The sequence below is a fragment of the Lissotriton helveticus genome, chromosome 4_1 (genome assembly GCF_964261635.1).
Source record: "Lissotriton helveticus chromosome 4_1, aLisHel1.1, whole genome shotgun sequence".
Classification (NCBI taxonomy): domain Eukaryota; kingdom Metazoa; phylum Chordata; class Amphibia; order Caudata; family Salamandridae; genus Lissotriton; species Lissotriton helveticus.
In genome coordinates this window covers 1734295591-1734310301 of record NC_136063.1, presented here as the reverse complement: position 1 = coordinate 1734310301, position 14711 = coordinate 1734295591, and the positions used below count along the sequence as shown (strand labels likewise).

Below are 14711 nucleotides of genomic sequence, written 5' to 3'. Positions count from 1 at the left end.
CCTTCTCCCTCCCTCTGTGTCTCCCTCCCTCCCTCTGTGTCTCCCTCCCTCCCTCCGTGTCTCCCTCCCTGTCTCCCACTCTCTGTTTCCCTCCCTCCCTCTGTGTCTCCCACCTGTCCTCTCTCTGTGTCTCCCTTCTCCCTCCCTCTGTGTCTCCCTCCCTCCTTCTGTGTCCCCCTCCCTCTCTGTCCTCTCACCTGTGTGTCCTGGGCTGAGACAGCTTCCCGTCCTGGGCTGAGACAGCTTCCCCGGCCGCGCGCACACAGCCCCACCAAGTACTTAATGGGTCTTTAAAAGACCATTTAGATGTTAATGAGGCTTTGTTGAATATCAACTCTTAGGCCCCTGCAGCTCCCCTCTGACAATCCCTGGAATCCCCCGGCCCCCACAGAGCAGAGTCTGAGTCCGCGCTGCTGCGGCTGTATTTGCGAACACTATTTCATTTATTTATTTTTTAACACAGGTGTCTGCAATGTCTGCGGGCCGCCCAGGAAGGCTTGCCGGGCCGCCACTGGCCCGCGGGCCGTACTATGAGTACCTCTGTTCTAGGGTATTCAGACCACCTTGTGGGTGTGTTGTGCACTGTCTGTCACTGATGTGCATGTCCCTGGCATTTGTGTGATACACCTGTAGAAATATCTGGCTTTTTAGCAAAGAGCCCTTGAAAAACCAAAATTACAAGTCCCAGGGTGCAACTCACTTTTTCCCGCAAAGGCAGTACAGACTAAAGGTGTCACCTATGATGACGAGGATCGCCTGGCTCAGCAAACCCTTCCCCTGAAACCGAGGATGGATAAACTTTGTGAATGCCCTGGTTTAAATAGAGGGTTTTGCATCTGTAAATGTTTTTTGTTGCTGTCAGTCACTCTTTGAACTTGTCTGTAGTTTATGAACACCTCATTATAGTCCTCTGGACGAAAGAGATCTATTGTCTTTTGCTTGGGGTGTGTTCAGTGGGACACCTCCGTGGAGACAGCATGAAATACAATAAATCTGCTGACGTTATGTAGGGATAGTAAAATCCAATTTTGCATATGGTATTCGGTGAAGTGTGCATCCTTTGTATAACGAAAATGCATAGTGTGTGCACTTTGCCCAACTTGTAGACGGAGGAGTGATGGGGGTGGGGATATCTGGTGTGGTAAAAACAAATCCCACAAAAATGTTTTCAAAAATTTGGTAATGCAAATTACATTTTCCCATTCGTTTTTTTTCCTACGAAATATTGCAATCTATCTAAAAATCAAGAACAATTTGTATTTTTCCTCTCGCCCCCACCTTTCATTGTGATAATGCTTTGTACTCACCATTCTTCAACTGATGAATCCACCGCCTGCGCAGTTCCTCTGTTGGGGAGAAAATGTAGAGGGGCCCATCATCATAAACCACCTGATGAAAGAGAAATAAAGGCTGAGCCCTATATGCTGGCCATTCATTTGGAAGAAACACTGGATATTAGAGTCATTCTTTTCCAATCCAATCTTTATCTTTATTTCGACCATTTGGTCATAAAAGATGCACAATACAAAAAGAAAACACATGTAACTTCGTCAAAACAAATAAAACATTTGATACATATATAAAAGGCTCCTGTACAGGGTTAAACGCCTTTGGCAAAGATAACATTTCTAAACACTACCCAACATTTTTAAAATGTGATTACGCGTGTACCAGACATTAATAAAAAAACTTTGAGAGCGCAAAAACTGTTGGGCCAGTGACATCTGATTTTAAAATCCTGTACATTGGTGCATATTCCCTGCCACCCATATTCCTTATCAACGGAAGGAGCCAATACTTTCTTGCTGCCTTGTAGGCTGGGCAGAAGAAGACCACATGCAGATCATTTTCTTCCTTGTCCGCACATACAGGACAGTACTTTGTGTGGGACGCCGATGACCACAAGTTTGTAAAGGACCTAAAGGGCAATGTGCCGTACCTCCACTGGAGGAATAGCTTTCTGGCAAGTATAGGATAGATAGGATCCAGTGCCTTCTCAAACCTATAAAGATCCTTGCTCTGCATGAACACGGATGATAGAGACCCGTCTGGCTGGGTAGCTTTGGCCAATGCCAATTTGTGTTCGTGGTACAGATTCGACAGGGACCTCTTGGAGATGTTAGGTGCTGCCGTCGCCGGCTCAGTCCATAGATCAGGGAGGCCCAATTCCATACAAATAGTTTGGATATTTTTAACCCAGGGAATACTAAGCGCCTTGGGGTGGTTCAGTAGTTCGGCCAGTTCCGCCCTATAGTCTGCGAGATCATCACTACTCCATAGCCTGCGCCAAAAGGCTATGGGTCTCAGGCTTATCTCGTCAGCTAATGGTCGTAACCCTAAGTCAAGCCTCAAGGGAAGAAGCGGGGTACTCGGGGGGAGTGCGGCTACCTGTCTTATGACCTTATTTTCTGTTACTGACAGGCTGCGGCAAGGCCTATGACCCCAGAGTTCAGCCCCGTACATAATCGCTCCTCTAGCCTGGGCCTTGTAAATCTGGATTAGAGCCCCCAATGGGCGATACGTCGAGCCAGTCATTATCCGGGCAATACCCCCAGTGGTTTGTATAAGTTTGAGGTTTGCCCTACTCTGATGGGATCCCCAGGTCATAGTTTCATTAAGGGTCACACCTAGGTATTCGAAGGTGGCAACTCGCTCAAGCCACACTGCCCCCAGTAATGGATTCGGACGCAGTTTCGCGTTCGGGTTCAAAACCATGAATTTGGTTTTTGCGGCATTTATTTCTAGCCCTCTGTCATGGCAGAAGGCCATGAAGGAGTCGAGTATCCTTTGAATGCCCATAGGGGTTTTAGATAGCAACAGGGTATCGTCCGCAAACATAATTGCGGGCACCCTGCTGCCATTTAGTTTGGGGGCGTCCGTGTAATCGGTGGCATTGAGATGGGCGACTACCCCATTCTTTTACGACTGCCTGTAAGTACACTCGCATTACTTGCCCTGGTCTCAAACAGCGGTTGAATGGCAGGCTTAAATTGTAAGCAGTAGGCTTGCTGACAAATCAGTAGCCTAATGCCCAAATCTGCAGCTTTGATAAGTATACGTAACAGACGAGAATATTCTATATGATTATAGTATATTTACTGGCAATAGCGTTCTTGTTATGTGCTTTTTCTCTTATACTTCCCTTGGCATATATATATATATACATATGGGGAAGTTATCACTTTTCGTAGGAAATTGCTTTTTTTAGATTGCTAGTAACTTTGGTGTCATTCGTTGAATCTACATGAAAATTGCCAGTTGCTGGCACCTTCAAGTTAGTTTCGCCATTTTTAAATTTCGTGCGGATCAGGGGGCGAGATCTAAAAAACGCACAACTTTTTCTATAGAAAGCAATTAGTAGTATGCGTTATGTATGATTAGTAATGTACATCTCTCCTACCTGCCACGATGCGTGGCCATGGCTCACTACTCTTCTAGGATGTTGATCTGGAGCACTGACGGTTGCGAGTCAGTTGGTGTGATAAAGAGGCGGGAACCTGCACCCTTCGCGGCAGCTCAATAAATACATGCAGTCTCCCAGCACTCACATCTTCCTCGTTTATTGCACAATTGTTTGCTCATTGGGCCCAGCTGAGCTGTTATTTTATCTAATATAATCTACGATTTTGCATATCCTGCTGGTAACTCACAGCCATTAAAACACTTCACAATGACTACATTCTTGACACAAGTCAATCACACAGAAGACCACAGTGCACTTAGGGTGCCCAGTGGAGTTTTCAAAATTGAGTACAATGTACATATGACAGAGAGCCTACTCTGGAACTGGACTGTGCAAATGCAAAGTCAACAACCAGAAGATAATAAAACAAACAGATGGCTTATAATTGGGGACACCTCATTACACAACAGATGAATTAAATATGAAAAAAATAATTTGAAAAAATCTGCTTTTTCTATGAGTGTCTGACTGGGTTAAAGAAAGGGGAGAGGGCGAGAAGGCGAGGGGATCATTTTTCAGCCTAGCCAAGCAGCTCCATAAAGCTCCTTGACAACAGCTGAAGATAAAAATGAAGCTAAAACAAGTTTCATCTTTCCAAAAAACTCCCCCTCATCATGCCACTCCATCCACCTCGTTCCAAGCAATCTCTTAAGGATTGTCTTAACGGAAAATTCATTTAATTAATTATATGGTGCTAAACAGTATTCACCAAAGATTAGTTGGTTTGATAAATGTAAATTTTGAGTGTATAATCCATAGAACTCACCTGAAAAGGGTAAGGAAAACGTTCAATCTTGGAACGCTGCTCTGTCTCATCTTCATCAGCCCTTCGCTGAAATAAAATAAAGCAAAGACAATGTCAAAAATATATTTTGTTGAGCACAATTTGTCTGGTCCAATATGCAAGCCGTGAGACCAAAGAGGGTACTGTTCCTAGGTGGGGATCGAGGTCAAAGGGATGATTAGCGGAGGGGAGTTCTCCTTTTATGAGAAAGGGCCCTCACATACCCCGGGGTGTGTCATACTTCAACATAGGCCAGCTCGTCATTAGGCTGGCGCTGCAATGACCAACGGGCCATTCGAGGGGGCTCTTTGCCGGGGACCTTCTCTTTTTTGCCAATGTGTTGCATGAGTGGGTGGTAAATTGTGAGTAGAATGGGTGAGGGTAAAGTGTGTTAAAAATGGCTAAAGGGATCCGAACAAGAAATACCTTTTAATACTAGGGTCCCTTTGTCAGGGATAAAAGCGTGGTTAGAGCATAAAATAGATATAATGATATATTAGCTGCAATGAACGTGATTCAAAAGTTCAACATGTTTCATGCCTGTTACAGTCCCTAGCAGATCTTGGTATTTCGTCAGGACCAAGAAGACCTAATTCTACTCCTCACAGGCATGGGTTAAAAGAGTATATGCACCATGCCCTGTGTGTTTAATGTACCTAGTATACTTTACATAGACATTTAGAACATCTCCTAGGGGTAGTCCCAGGAAATTGGGAAGGAACAGATCCAATCGGACCAAACAAGGGGTGCGCTAATAAGCGTACCATCAATGCTCATTGGAGCGTGAAGGGGCAGCTGACCTACCCTGGGCCCTGCCGGTGCCCTCGAGGGGCCCGTTGAGCATTGTAGCGCTGGCCCAATGAGGAGCTGCTGGATGATGAAGCATGACACCCCCCAGGCTGCGTGAGGGCCCTTGCTCCTAAAAGGAGCACACCCTTCCATTAACCATCCTCTTGACCTAGATTCCCAACTTAGGAACAGTACACTCTTTGTTCTCATTACTGTAGGGGCCCATGTGCTGTACCTTCAAAAGCCCCAGTACCTCTTTCCTTGTTGTGCCAATATGCAGGCCAACAGTACTTTCGTAGGTCCAGAGGGCACATGCTAAAATGAATAATTCATACGATTGATTGATTGATCCTCATCCTCGGACAATCCCCATCCACCTGGGACGACTCCTGGTGGCCCACGGCGCTGGGCACCGCACCGACACCCACAGACCACGCTCGCAACTTAGGATTCATCCTGGACTCCTCCCTCACGATGACCAAACAAGTCAACGCCATCTCATCGTCATGCTTCAATACCCTGCGCATGCTCCGAAAGATCTTACAGTGGATCCCCACCGAAACCAGAAGGACAGTCACCCAGGCCCTCGTCACCAGCCGACTGGACTACGGGAACGCCCTGTAAGCAGGAACCACAGCCAAACTACAGAAATGACTCCAGCGCATACAGAACACCTCCGCACGACTCATCCTCGACATCCCTCGCCGAAACCACATAACACCCCACCTGAGAAACCTGCACTGGCTCCCAGTCAGCAAGAGGATCACGTTCAGGCTCCTCACCCACGCGCACAAAGCGCTCCACAACATGGACCCCGAATACCTCAACAACCGCCTCTCGTTCTACACCCTCAACCGTCAGCTCCGCTCCGCCAGCCTCGCCCTCGCCATCGTCCCACGGATCCGCAGAACCACAACCGGAGGAAGATCGTTCTCCTACCTGGCCGCCAAGACATGGAACTCCCTTCCCGCACACCTACGACTGACCCAGGACCACCTCACCTTCAGGAAGCACCTCAAGACCTGGCTATTCGAGTTGTAACAGCACCCCCTCCCTTCAGCACCTTGAGACCCTCACGGGTGAGTAGCGCGCTCTATAAATGCATTGATTGATTGATTGATTGATACTGATCAGGAATCCTGACTTTAAACATCATGCCTGCACTAAAACCAGTCTCACGGATTAGGTCCCTAGCCACTTGCAGTACTTCATGTGACTCGAACCAGTCTTCAGCAGGAGCTCTCTGTGAGAGAAATGAAAGTTGTATTATCACCAACTCTGATTCAGGCAACGGAATTTTTGTGGGCAATGGAAATAAACCAGAGCCCAGTCTTCCAATGGCTGACACTCTCATAAGTGTTAGCCAAGGTAAGCTCCCCCAGTGCTTAATTTGAACTGATGGTTGACGGTGGAGCCCACAGCACTCATTTTTGGAGTCTGGCACTTATTTTTCCTCATCTGACATGTATCGAGAGCAAAAGAGAGGAGAAAGCACACAAAGGGGACCATGGAGGCAGAGAAAGATGAAAAACCCTCACAAACAGAAGAAACAGGAACCTAGAAGCATAAGATAAAGGAGTAGAGAGTGTCTGGTAGTTTGATTAAAGATGCATGAGGGAGATTCCAGACTGCACAGCCTTGGTATCTGATGCCCCCACATGTAATGGTGGGCTCCAGCACTCATTCTTTTACAAATTAAGCAATGCTCCTCTTCCCCAGGCTTAGGGCACTGTGTTGGTTCTCTGTGGGCCACTGCATCGAATTCAAACGGCTTTGTGTTACTCATCAATCTCTTTACCAACAAGATTCACTGTCTGGTTTTAAAAATCAGGCGGTAGTTCCCCTACAGCAGGCACAGTTCTGTGCCCTTGAAGAAGACTGCTGGACATCAGAGGTATTTTTTGCCAACATTTAACTCCACAGCCATCATCCTATTACTTTGCACCAGGCGAGAAGGCCTTCACTGTGTCAGGGAACAGATGCTAGCCCACCAAGTCCCTCTGTCTCCTAATACTGGCTCTCTGTATCTGGGATCAGAGACCAGAAATAAAAGATCCAGCGAAAAGGAATAACAGAGAATGTAACGAGGAGTGAAATCCCTCAGGTCCAGAACACCAATAGCTACTGCTACCAAACGTCACCCGAATACACACAATACAGAAAGCAATAGAGAAAGTTGGGCAATTCTTCCACCTCTTACAATGACCTATGCCAAGCCATGCCAACCCATTCCACCTGCCAAGCAGATGCCTGTATCCTCAGTATTCCCGGTCTGAAAATGAAGGTGGGTCTCTAAAACTTGTGCTCACTCCTAGATACTGCACGTAGCATCTATCTCAACAAGAACGCAGCGGTCACAATTTATCTCACCATTGCATTCTTTTGACGGGAGAGCAAGAGTTCATTCATCGTTACTGCAAAATGCATTGAAGCAGAGCCACAGAGAGAACAGGCAGTGCAGGACAGGCACCCAACAGAGGCAACGGCTGTCTTCGGAGGCAACATAACTTGAAGCAACTGGGGAATGGTGATGGTTTGCAGAGAAAAATATATAAGGAATGCCTTAAATATCCTTTGCCTGGGAATGACTGAACAATTGTATCAGTTGGCCATCTTGGACTTTGGTGAAGTCTCTAATAATTTTCTGGAGCCTAGGCCTACAGCACAACATATGTATGTAAATAAGGAGTACATTGATTAGCTGAATATTGCATCAAATTGCCTATAACCTGACCCCGATCTATGTGACAACATGGGCAGCGCCTTAGGTAGGTACTCATTAAAGTGCAACTAATCAGTGTTGTTACAAGTGATATTCCCCCCAAGGGGCCTTTTCCTTAGATGCCAAATTCATAGTAGTCAATAGTCTGCCTCCTACGCCCTTAAACGAGTAGAGAATGACTCTGACAGCAAACCACTATCACGCCATAATCAAAAGAGGCATAAACAGAGTGTCTCAGTGCTTGCCCGTGTGCTGCATCACACCACAAGACTCATGCATATTCTATGATGCAGGTACTGCTGCATACATCTGTACCCTTTTCAAATGTTTGGTGTACCTTATTTATCAAAACAGTCTGATGACCCCATGGTATCCATTTTGGTAAATTATCAAAATTTGGGGAAAAATGTTTTCTTACAAAATGCACTTAATTCGCTACTGGATCCCAAATGTAATATGAAATATAAAACTATCATCAAATCAATTTAAACAAGAAGACAGAAAGAAGGTCTGGGTGATGTTACGAAGGAGGGATGGACAACAGATTAACGAAGAAGACGATTTGAAAGGGAATAACAGGTAAAGATAATCAGGGGTACGATTTTTGACGAGGAAGTAGATGAAGAGGGATTCAGGCAGCAGTAGGGGTGTGGAGAGGCATAATGGGAAAAAGAGAGATGAGGAAGGATGGGACTCAGAAGTGGTTATAGCAAGAGAAAAGATAGGAGAAATAAGAGGGCCTCCACCAGGAAGATAAGAATAGGTGCATATGAAGAAAGAGGACATACGTTTCGCACCTGAAAACAGCACCTATAGGATCTATGTGATCTTGATTAAAAGAGGGACGACATGCAAATTTTGAAATTCAGAGGACTTCTCCAGGTTGAATTCAACAACTTGGAAATGGCATTAATTTGGAAACATTTGGAGAAACCGATTTGTATAGAAAATTCATATAGAACAGGTTTCCAAAAGGATGTCCTGGAACATATAAAAGCGTCTTGTATACCAGTAACAGAGTAAGAGTAAGAAGTGTGAATAATACTGGAGATAAGATACTAGGTTATAGACAGGAACATCTGCCCAGGTGATTATTTGGGACAGACCCTAAAACCAGCTAATAAGAACATAGTCATAAGAGATTTCGTAGGATAGGTCCAGTCTTATTTAATTAAAACACTAGGAGAGAGGGGAAACAAATGGCTTTGTTAAATGTAGTTGTTTGTCCGACAACAGGCTCTCACATTATGTGTTAAGAAGTGCGGAAAAGCTAAGCAGGTCTTTCTTACCAGAATCTGTCTCTCTGGTGGTGGGTTTTGTTCTGGAGTGACTTTTTCAACACAGGTGATTTTATCAATGTCAACTGTACCCTTCTTGCTGCCTTGCCGCTATAAAATAAGAAAAAGAACAAAAAAGATGTAAGAAAATAAATATCAACGTTGGCAAATTATTTGTTGCTTTTTATTGGCACTACAGTATTCCCAGATACCCAGGACTTTACTGGTTCTAAATTACAGGCATCATTTTTAGAATCTCCTATCACGTCTGGAAGAGAATAGAATGTACTGATTCCTGGCATGTTGCAGTAAAACTAAGCTTATCATATTCAAAACTGCACGTATAACAAAAAATATCCACCCACATATTTGAAGGAAAAACGGCAACTCAGCAACTCACGAGTGGAACATAGAATATCCGTAAAAAGGACAAACTCCTCCTCAAAACACCCTAAACTGAGAAAAGCAAAACTTCGAAACAAGCTTTCTCATCTCTTGCCCCACGACTAGGAACTCCATTTCTGACCACGTTAGACTTAACTGAGAGCCACTAACATTTCGTAAACAACTGAAAACACACTTCATTATCCTACAGTTCACTAACCAAGAACTACCCACCGTTTTGTCTTTCAATATTGCTTCAATGTTTTTTGTTATTTTTTAATATTTGAATGGCATTGTCTATGTCAGCAGCAAGTATGATATGTGTAAAGCGTGATGCTGTCCTTAAATAACTAAAAACTAATATCACAAGAGGAACGAGACTGTGTAATTTTTAGGTCTCGCATAGGCAGCGCTTGGGCTGACTCTTCGAGACATGCTATATTCAGGATAAGGGACTGAAGTACCGCCCACTTTCCGACCATCTTTTCAATTGGCTCCTGTCACTGTCCTCTGTAAATGGTGGCTTTTCAATGGTCAGTAGCCTTACTTGTCTCTCCTTAGTACCGCCTTTTCTCTTCTTGTAACCTCCCATCAAGACACTCCCTGTTACATGTGTTGTTACTCTAGATGTTCTAATTGCAGCCTCAAGCACAATTTTCTTAAAAGATTTTCTCCTGCCTGCACAAAATCATTTAAGAAAATAGTGCTCAAGGCTGTAATGCTTTTTAAAAAAAATGTATTAATTGAACAAGCGTGGCATGACTTAGCTCCAATAATGACGACCAAGCTTTTATTTTGTTATTTGTGGAGCCGAACACTGCATGCCATTTTTTCTTTTTATGTCCTTTGCCTACAATGGGGGCACCCGCGCTTTAGCTTCAAACATCTTAACCTAAAGCGCGGGTTCCGCAATTGCTTCAAAAGTAAAGAGATAGAAAAGCATGTTTTTTCTATTTCTTTACTTTTGAAGCAATCGCGGCACACACGCTTTAGCTTAGATGTTTAAAGCTAAATCGTGGGTGCCGCCATTGTAACAAAAGTAAATAAATAGAAAAAAACGTGCAGCCACCATATTATTTTCTATTTGTTTACTTTTGTTACATGGTGGCACCTGCGCTTTAGCTTTAAACATCTTAAGCTAAAGCGCGGTGCCGCTTCACAGCAAAAAAATATTTTTCGATATTTCTTTATGCTTTTGAAGCAATGGCAGCATCGGAGCTTTAACTTGTTTAAAGCTAAAGCACAAGTGCTGTGATTGCTTTGTAATGCAATAGTTCTCGCATTACTAAAAGTTGCAATGAGCAACGCCAACAGCTCAAACTTTCAGTAATGCTAGACCTATTGCATTGTAAATGCTTGTTATATCTGTGAAAACGGCAGGTTTGATTTTAGCCAGTGTTAGCATAAGTAGCCGTGGGCAAGGAGAACAGAGATCATATTTAATGATTACCACATGATCAAGCACCTCCTCGCCACCCAAACCAAGCTGGTTAAAAGACTAAGCTGAATATCCCAACTTTCCGATTTGGATGTACTCCCTAGGACCGAAGAGCACTGGCCTCCCTCCAAGGCTTCTAGAACACCCTGATAGTGCACCTCATGACCCAAAATGGCCTACTCCAAAACCTACTCCCTGATACTTCTCTGGTGCCACTGACAGAAGAACTACACTCACCCTGCATACCTCGACTGTGGATTAATGAATTCATGTATTTCTTTTTACAGGTAGCAGCTTGTAACATTCCAATCACATATTCCGTACTTTAGAACACCTTTTCGTGTTGGTATGAGGATCAATAGATGAATTGAGTGGAATTACAAAAAACAATGTTTTTATAAATAGTATAAGTTAAATGAGCCTTTGTATCAGGGCATGATCGGCGGGACAAGCAGACATATGAATAAAGTACAACACAAAACAAAGACTATTGCCCACCTTCATGGGCAAGCATCTCATAACTGGTGGTGTACATACAACATATGCCATTTACATACCTACAGTGTTTAGTCACTGTGTCCACAGTTCAGTTCCATGGCCATCAGTTTTCAGGAAGTGGCTGTGTAGTGCTGTTCTACATTTTTGTAAGGTTGGGCTGCATTAATAATCTTGTGGGTAGTGGTCCAAGAAAGTGGAAGGACTGGAATCTGACCGATGCACAGGGTGGTTTTAGTATGGCTAGAAGGTGTTGACAGGCTGATCTTAAGTTGCATGAGAGGTTCCATCGTGATACTGTACTGGAAAGACCAGACTAGGATGTCCCATGGATGACTTTGAAGACTATCATTGGTGGTTTGTAAAGGGCCTTATTCTTAATGAGAAGCATTTGTATAGTACTTTACCGGTGAACTGTAAGACTATGAAAAGGGAAGGAAAGGTGTGATCAGAAAGGACAACTAAAAGTCTAATACAATAGTACACTTTTCTGATAAGCATAAAGTTAAAGAGTGTTTTGGCTGTAGGGTTGGGGACATGAGGATGGGTTCTGTGCATATTTAAGATTTGATATCTTGCTGCAAGTGAAAGTGCTGGTGATGAAAGATCCCACCTGTCAGGGCTTGAAAAGAATACTTAATTCTTAAGGTTTCTTGCACATCTGGCAAAAGTCAGTGTGTCCGAAGGGAAGTTGAGAGTTATTAGGAGAGGTAGTCATAAAGAATATGCAAAAGAAAATGACCTCTGTATTGGATGACTTCAGCTTGAGGGAGCGTTTGATTATCCAATGACGAATGGCAGTAATCCAGCGTCAGATTACCGTTTACAGGGCCACGGGCAAGCAGGAGCTACTGGAACCAACCTGTTACTCCTGATGTCCTGGTGCCCGTCATACTTTGGGTCCTGAGCAACTTGCTCAGGTACTATAACTTCAGCACTTGACTTTCAGTGGTAGCATGGGTCGAGCAGTCAAAGACTTCTCGGCAGGTGAGAAGGGGGGGCGGAGTAGTTACAAAAGAAAAAAAAACACTAAATGAATGTCCAGCCAGATAACCGCTTTTATAGCAAAAGTAATATTTATATACGATTGCAAAATGAAATATGACACATACAAATTATATACACAGCCCTCCCGACGCCAGAAATCTAGCAAAGTCTGGTAAGTGTCCTGCGTACTATGGCCCTGTCTACTGGCAGTGGTTCTTCCCAATGTATGATAGGTAGCATTCTGGTTATTCCTCGCTAACGAGTCCAAGTCTTTGAAGTTCAACAATGGATTTTTGTCAGAGTTTCAGCGCTATAACGCTATGAGGTACAGCAAGACCCCCCTGGCTCTCTGGCACCACAATAGGTCTTACCCACTCTCACTGTTGTTGTGATGAAATAGACCCCGGGAGCATTCAGCACTCCAGCAATGCGGTGGACTGAAGCATCTGCTGTGATGAGCTGTAGTCTTGCCACGGCTGGCTAGGCGGCTGGTCGTACGCAGTGTTCCTCGGAGGATGCAGTAAGTTACTCTGAAATCACTGGCTGGTTGGGGCAGTCACTCAGCTTCCAATACTTCATTTGTTGTTCTGGGCACACTGGTCAGCACCCACTGCTCTTCATTGTCACAGGCTGTACTCTGCAGCAGCCTTCCCTCATGGCATACGGTGCACCAGGGCAATGCCTCCTGCTCTTCTTGGGATCCCTGTGGCATACGGAGCCACTGACGTTTGATCAGCTAACGCGCTGACGGCCCAATCAGTGCAACGGCATTGTTATCTTAAAGATGATTCCCTGTGGCTTAAAGGGTCGTGGATTTTTCTCAGCAAACAGGAAGATGGCCTGATTGGCGCAATATCAGCAATGTCTTCCTGGCAGTCCCCTCTGCCATACATGGTCACCAACTTTTCTCAGCACACAGGCAGATTGCCCGATCGTTGCAACTGCAGCAATATCTTCAGGATGATCATCTTTGGCATACAGGTTTGCTGTCTTTTCGTAGCACATGGCCGGCCCAATCAGTATGACAGCAATTATCTCACACCTGGCTCTGGGTATTCACTTGCCAGGATCCCCCACTGGACCTTATTCCCTCCAGGCACTCTCCTCCTCCTCACAGAGACTTCTGGTCTCGATAGGAAGGCAGGCGCTGATGCTCCAGGGAAGGGTGTCTTGATTTCCCTGGGTTATGTCCCCTCACACAGGTGGGAGACTTGGAGACCTTAATCCCCAGTCCTTGTCACACAAGCCAGACATTTTGCTGAGCTTCTCCACATCAAAGTACAGACACGGCTGACTGTTCAACGACTGACAATTTGGGAGACTCAAGTTCTCCTTTTTATAATCCATTTTCATAAACCGATGAGTTTTGTAGACTCGTGGTTTGAAGTTTGTGTTGTGGGGGAGTGCCTCCTTTAAAGTGCCCACTCCTCTGTCCTGACCATTACCCAGGAAGCAGTAAGTCACCGCAGGAGCAACTCCAGTCCACATAGCCCCACAACAAAGTTCATGGGAGGTACTTGTGAATCAAACCTGAAAGTCAGCCTCACCGAAATATGGAAGGTTACAAAATCCCCAGAACTACTCTTTATAATTCTTTTTTCTGCCCCATCTCTTTCCTAAGATGTGCCCATGCTCCCCTGACCAGTGACTTTTCCAGACTCAAATTGCCCTTTTGAAGTGCACTGGAGAGCCTGGCTCTTCCTTCCTCCAGTGCGTGTACAACCCAGCTCTCAGGAATGTGTCAATCCACAAATCTGTCTGGGGCATTTCTCCACCTCCACATGCTTTCCAAGGCCCTAGGTTTCCACTGTGGAACTCACAGGCCTCCATGCCATGAATTGGACCACTCACAAGCAACATAAATAACATCACGCACATGCAAACAACACATGTGTGCTGTACTGCGCTACATGCTAACATGACCCAGGATAGTTCTATGGGGGACACTAACAAGTATATGAGTGGGATGTGATCTTTCAGATTACCAGTCAACAGAGGAGAACCATTCAGAACCTATGAGGAAAACCAGTTGAGAGCAAACTCTGCAAGGCATAGGGACTATAGTTTAGTCAAATGTGTCCTACGTTGCAGATAAAGCAAGAACTGAGTGTTACTTTGGTGGAGTAGAGAGCACAGAAGCCTGAATGGAAGGAGGTGGTCATATTTTTAATATGAGAAAGAGGGACAGACAGTTAATTAAGGATGGGATGTGTGTGCCATTCCATCACATATAACCACTAACCTCTCAGGTCTCAAGTATAGTGGAGCTCGACTTGACTACATTTGAGATTATAAATGGGCACCCCTTAAATCTGGTTTGATTCCATGTGTAAGCCTATACAGTTCAAAAGTTTAGTATTCTTAAGAAAAGT

The 14711-nt window shown here is 44.7% G+C and overlaps 1 protein-coding gene across 1 annotated transcript in view; it reads right to left on the bottom strand.

The window, feature by feature from the left end:
• BTK (Bruton tyrosine kinase) overlaps positions 1-14711 on the bottom strand; it is a 531602-nt gene that overhangs the window by 285508 nt on the left and 231383 nt on the right. The window contains exons 3-5 of the mRNA XM_078685905.1: positions 9048-9146; positions 4230-4295; positions 1308-1389 (exon numbers count right to left, since the gene is read on the bottom strand). Of these exons, the coding sequence (XP_078542031.1) occupies positions 1308-1389; positions 4230-4295; positions 9048-9146 (247 nt within the window). The remainder of the gene's footprint in view (positions 1-1307; positions 1390-4229; positions 4296-9047; positions 9147-14711) is intronic.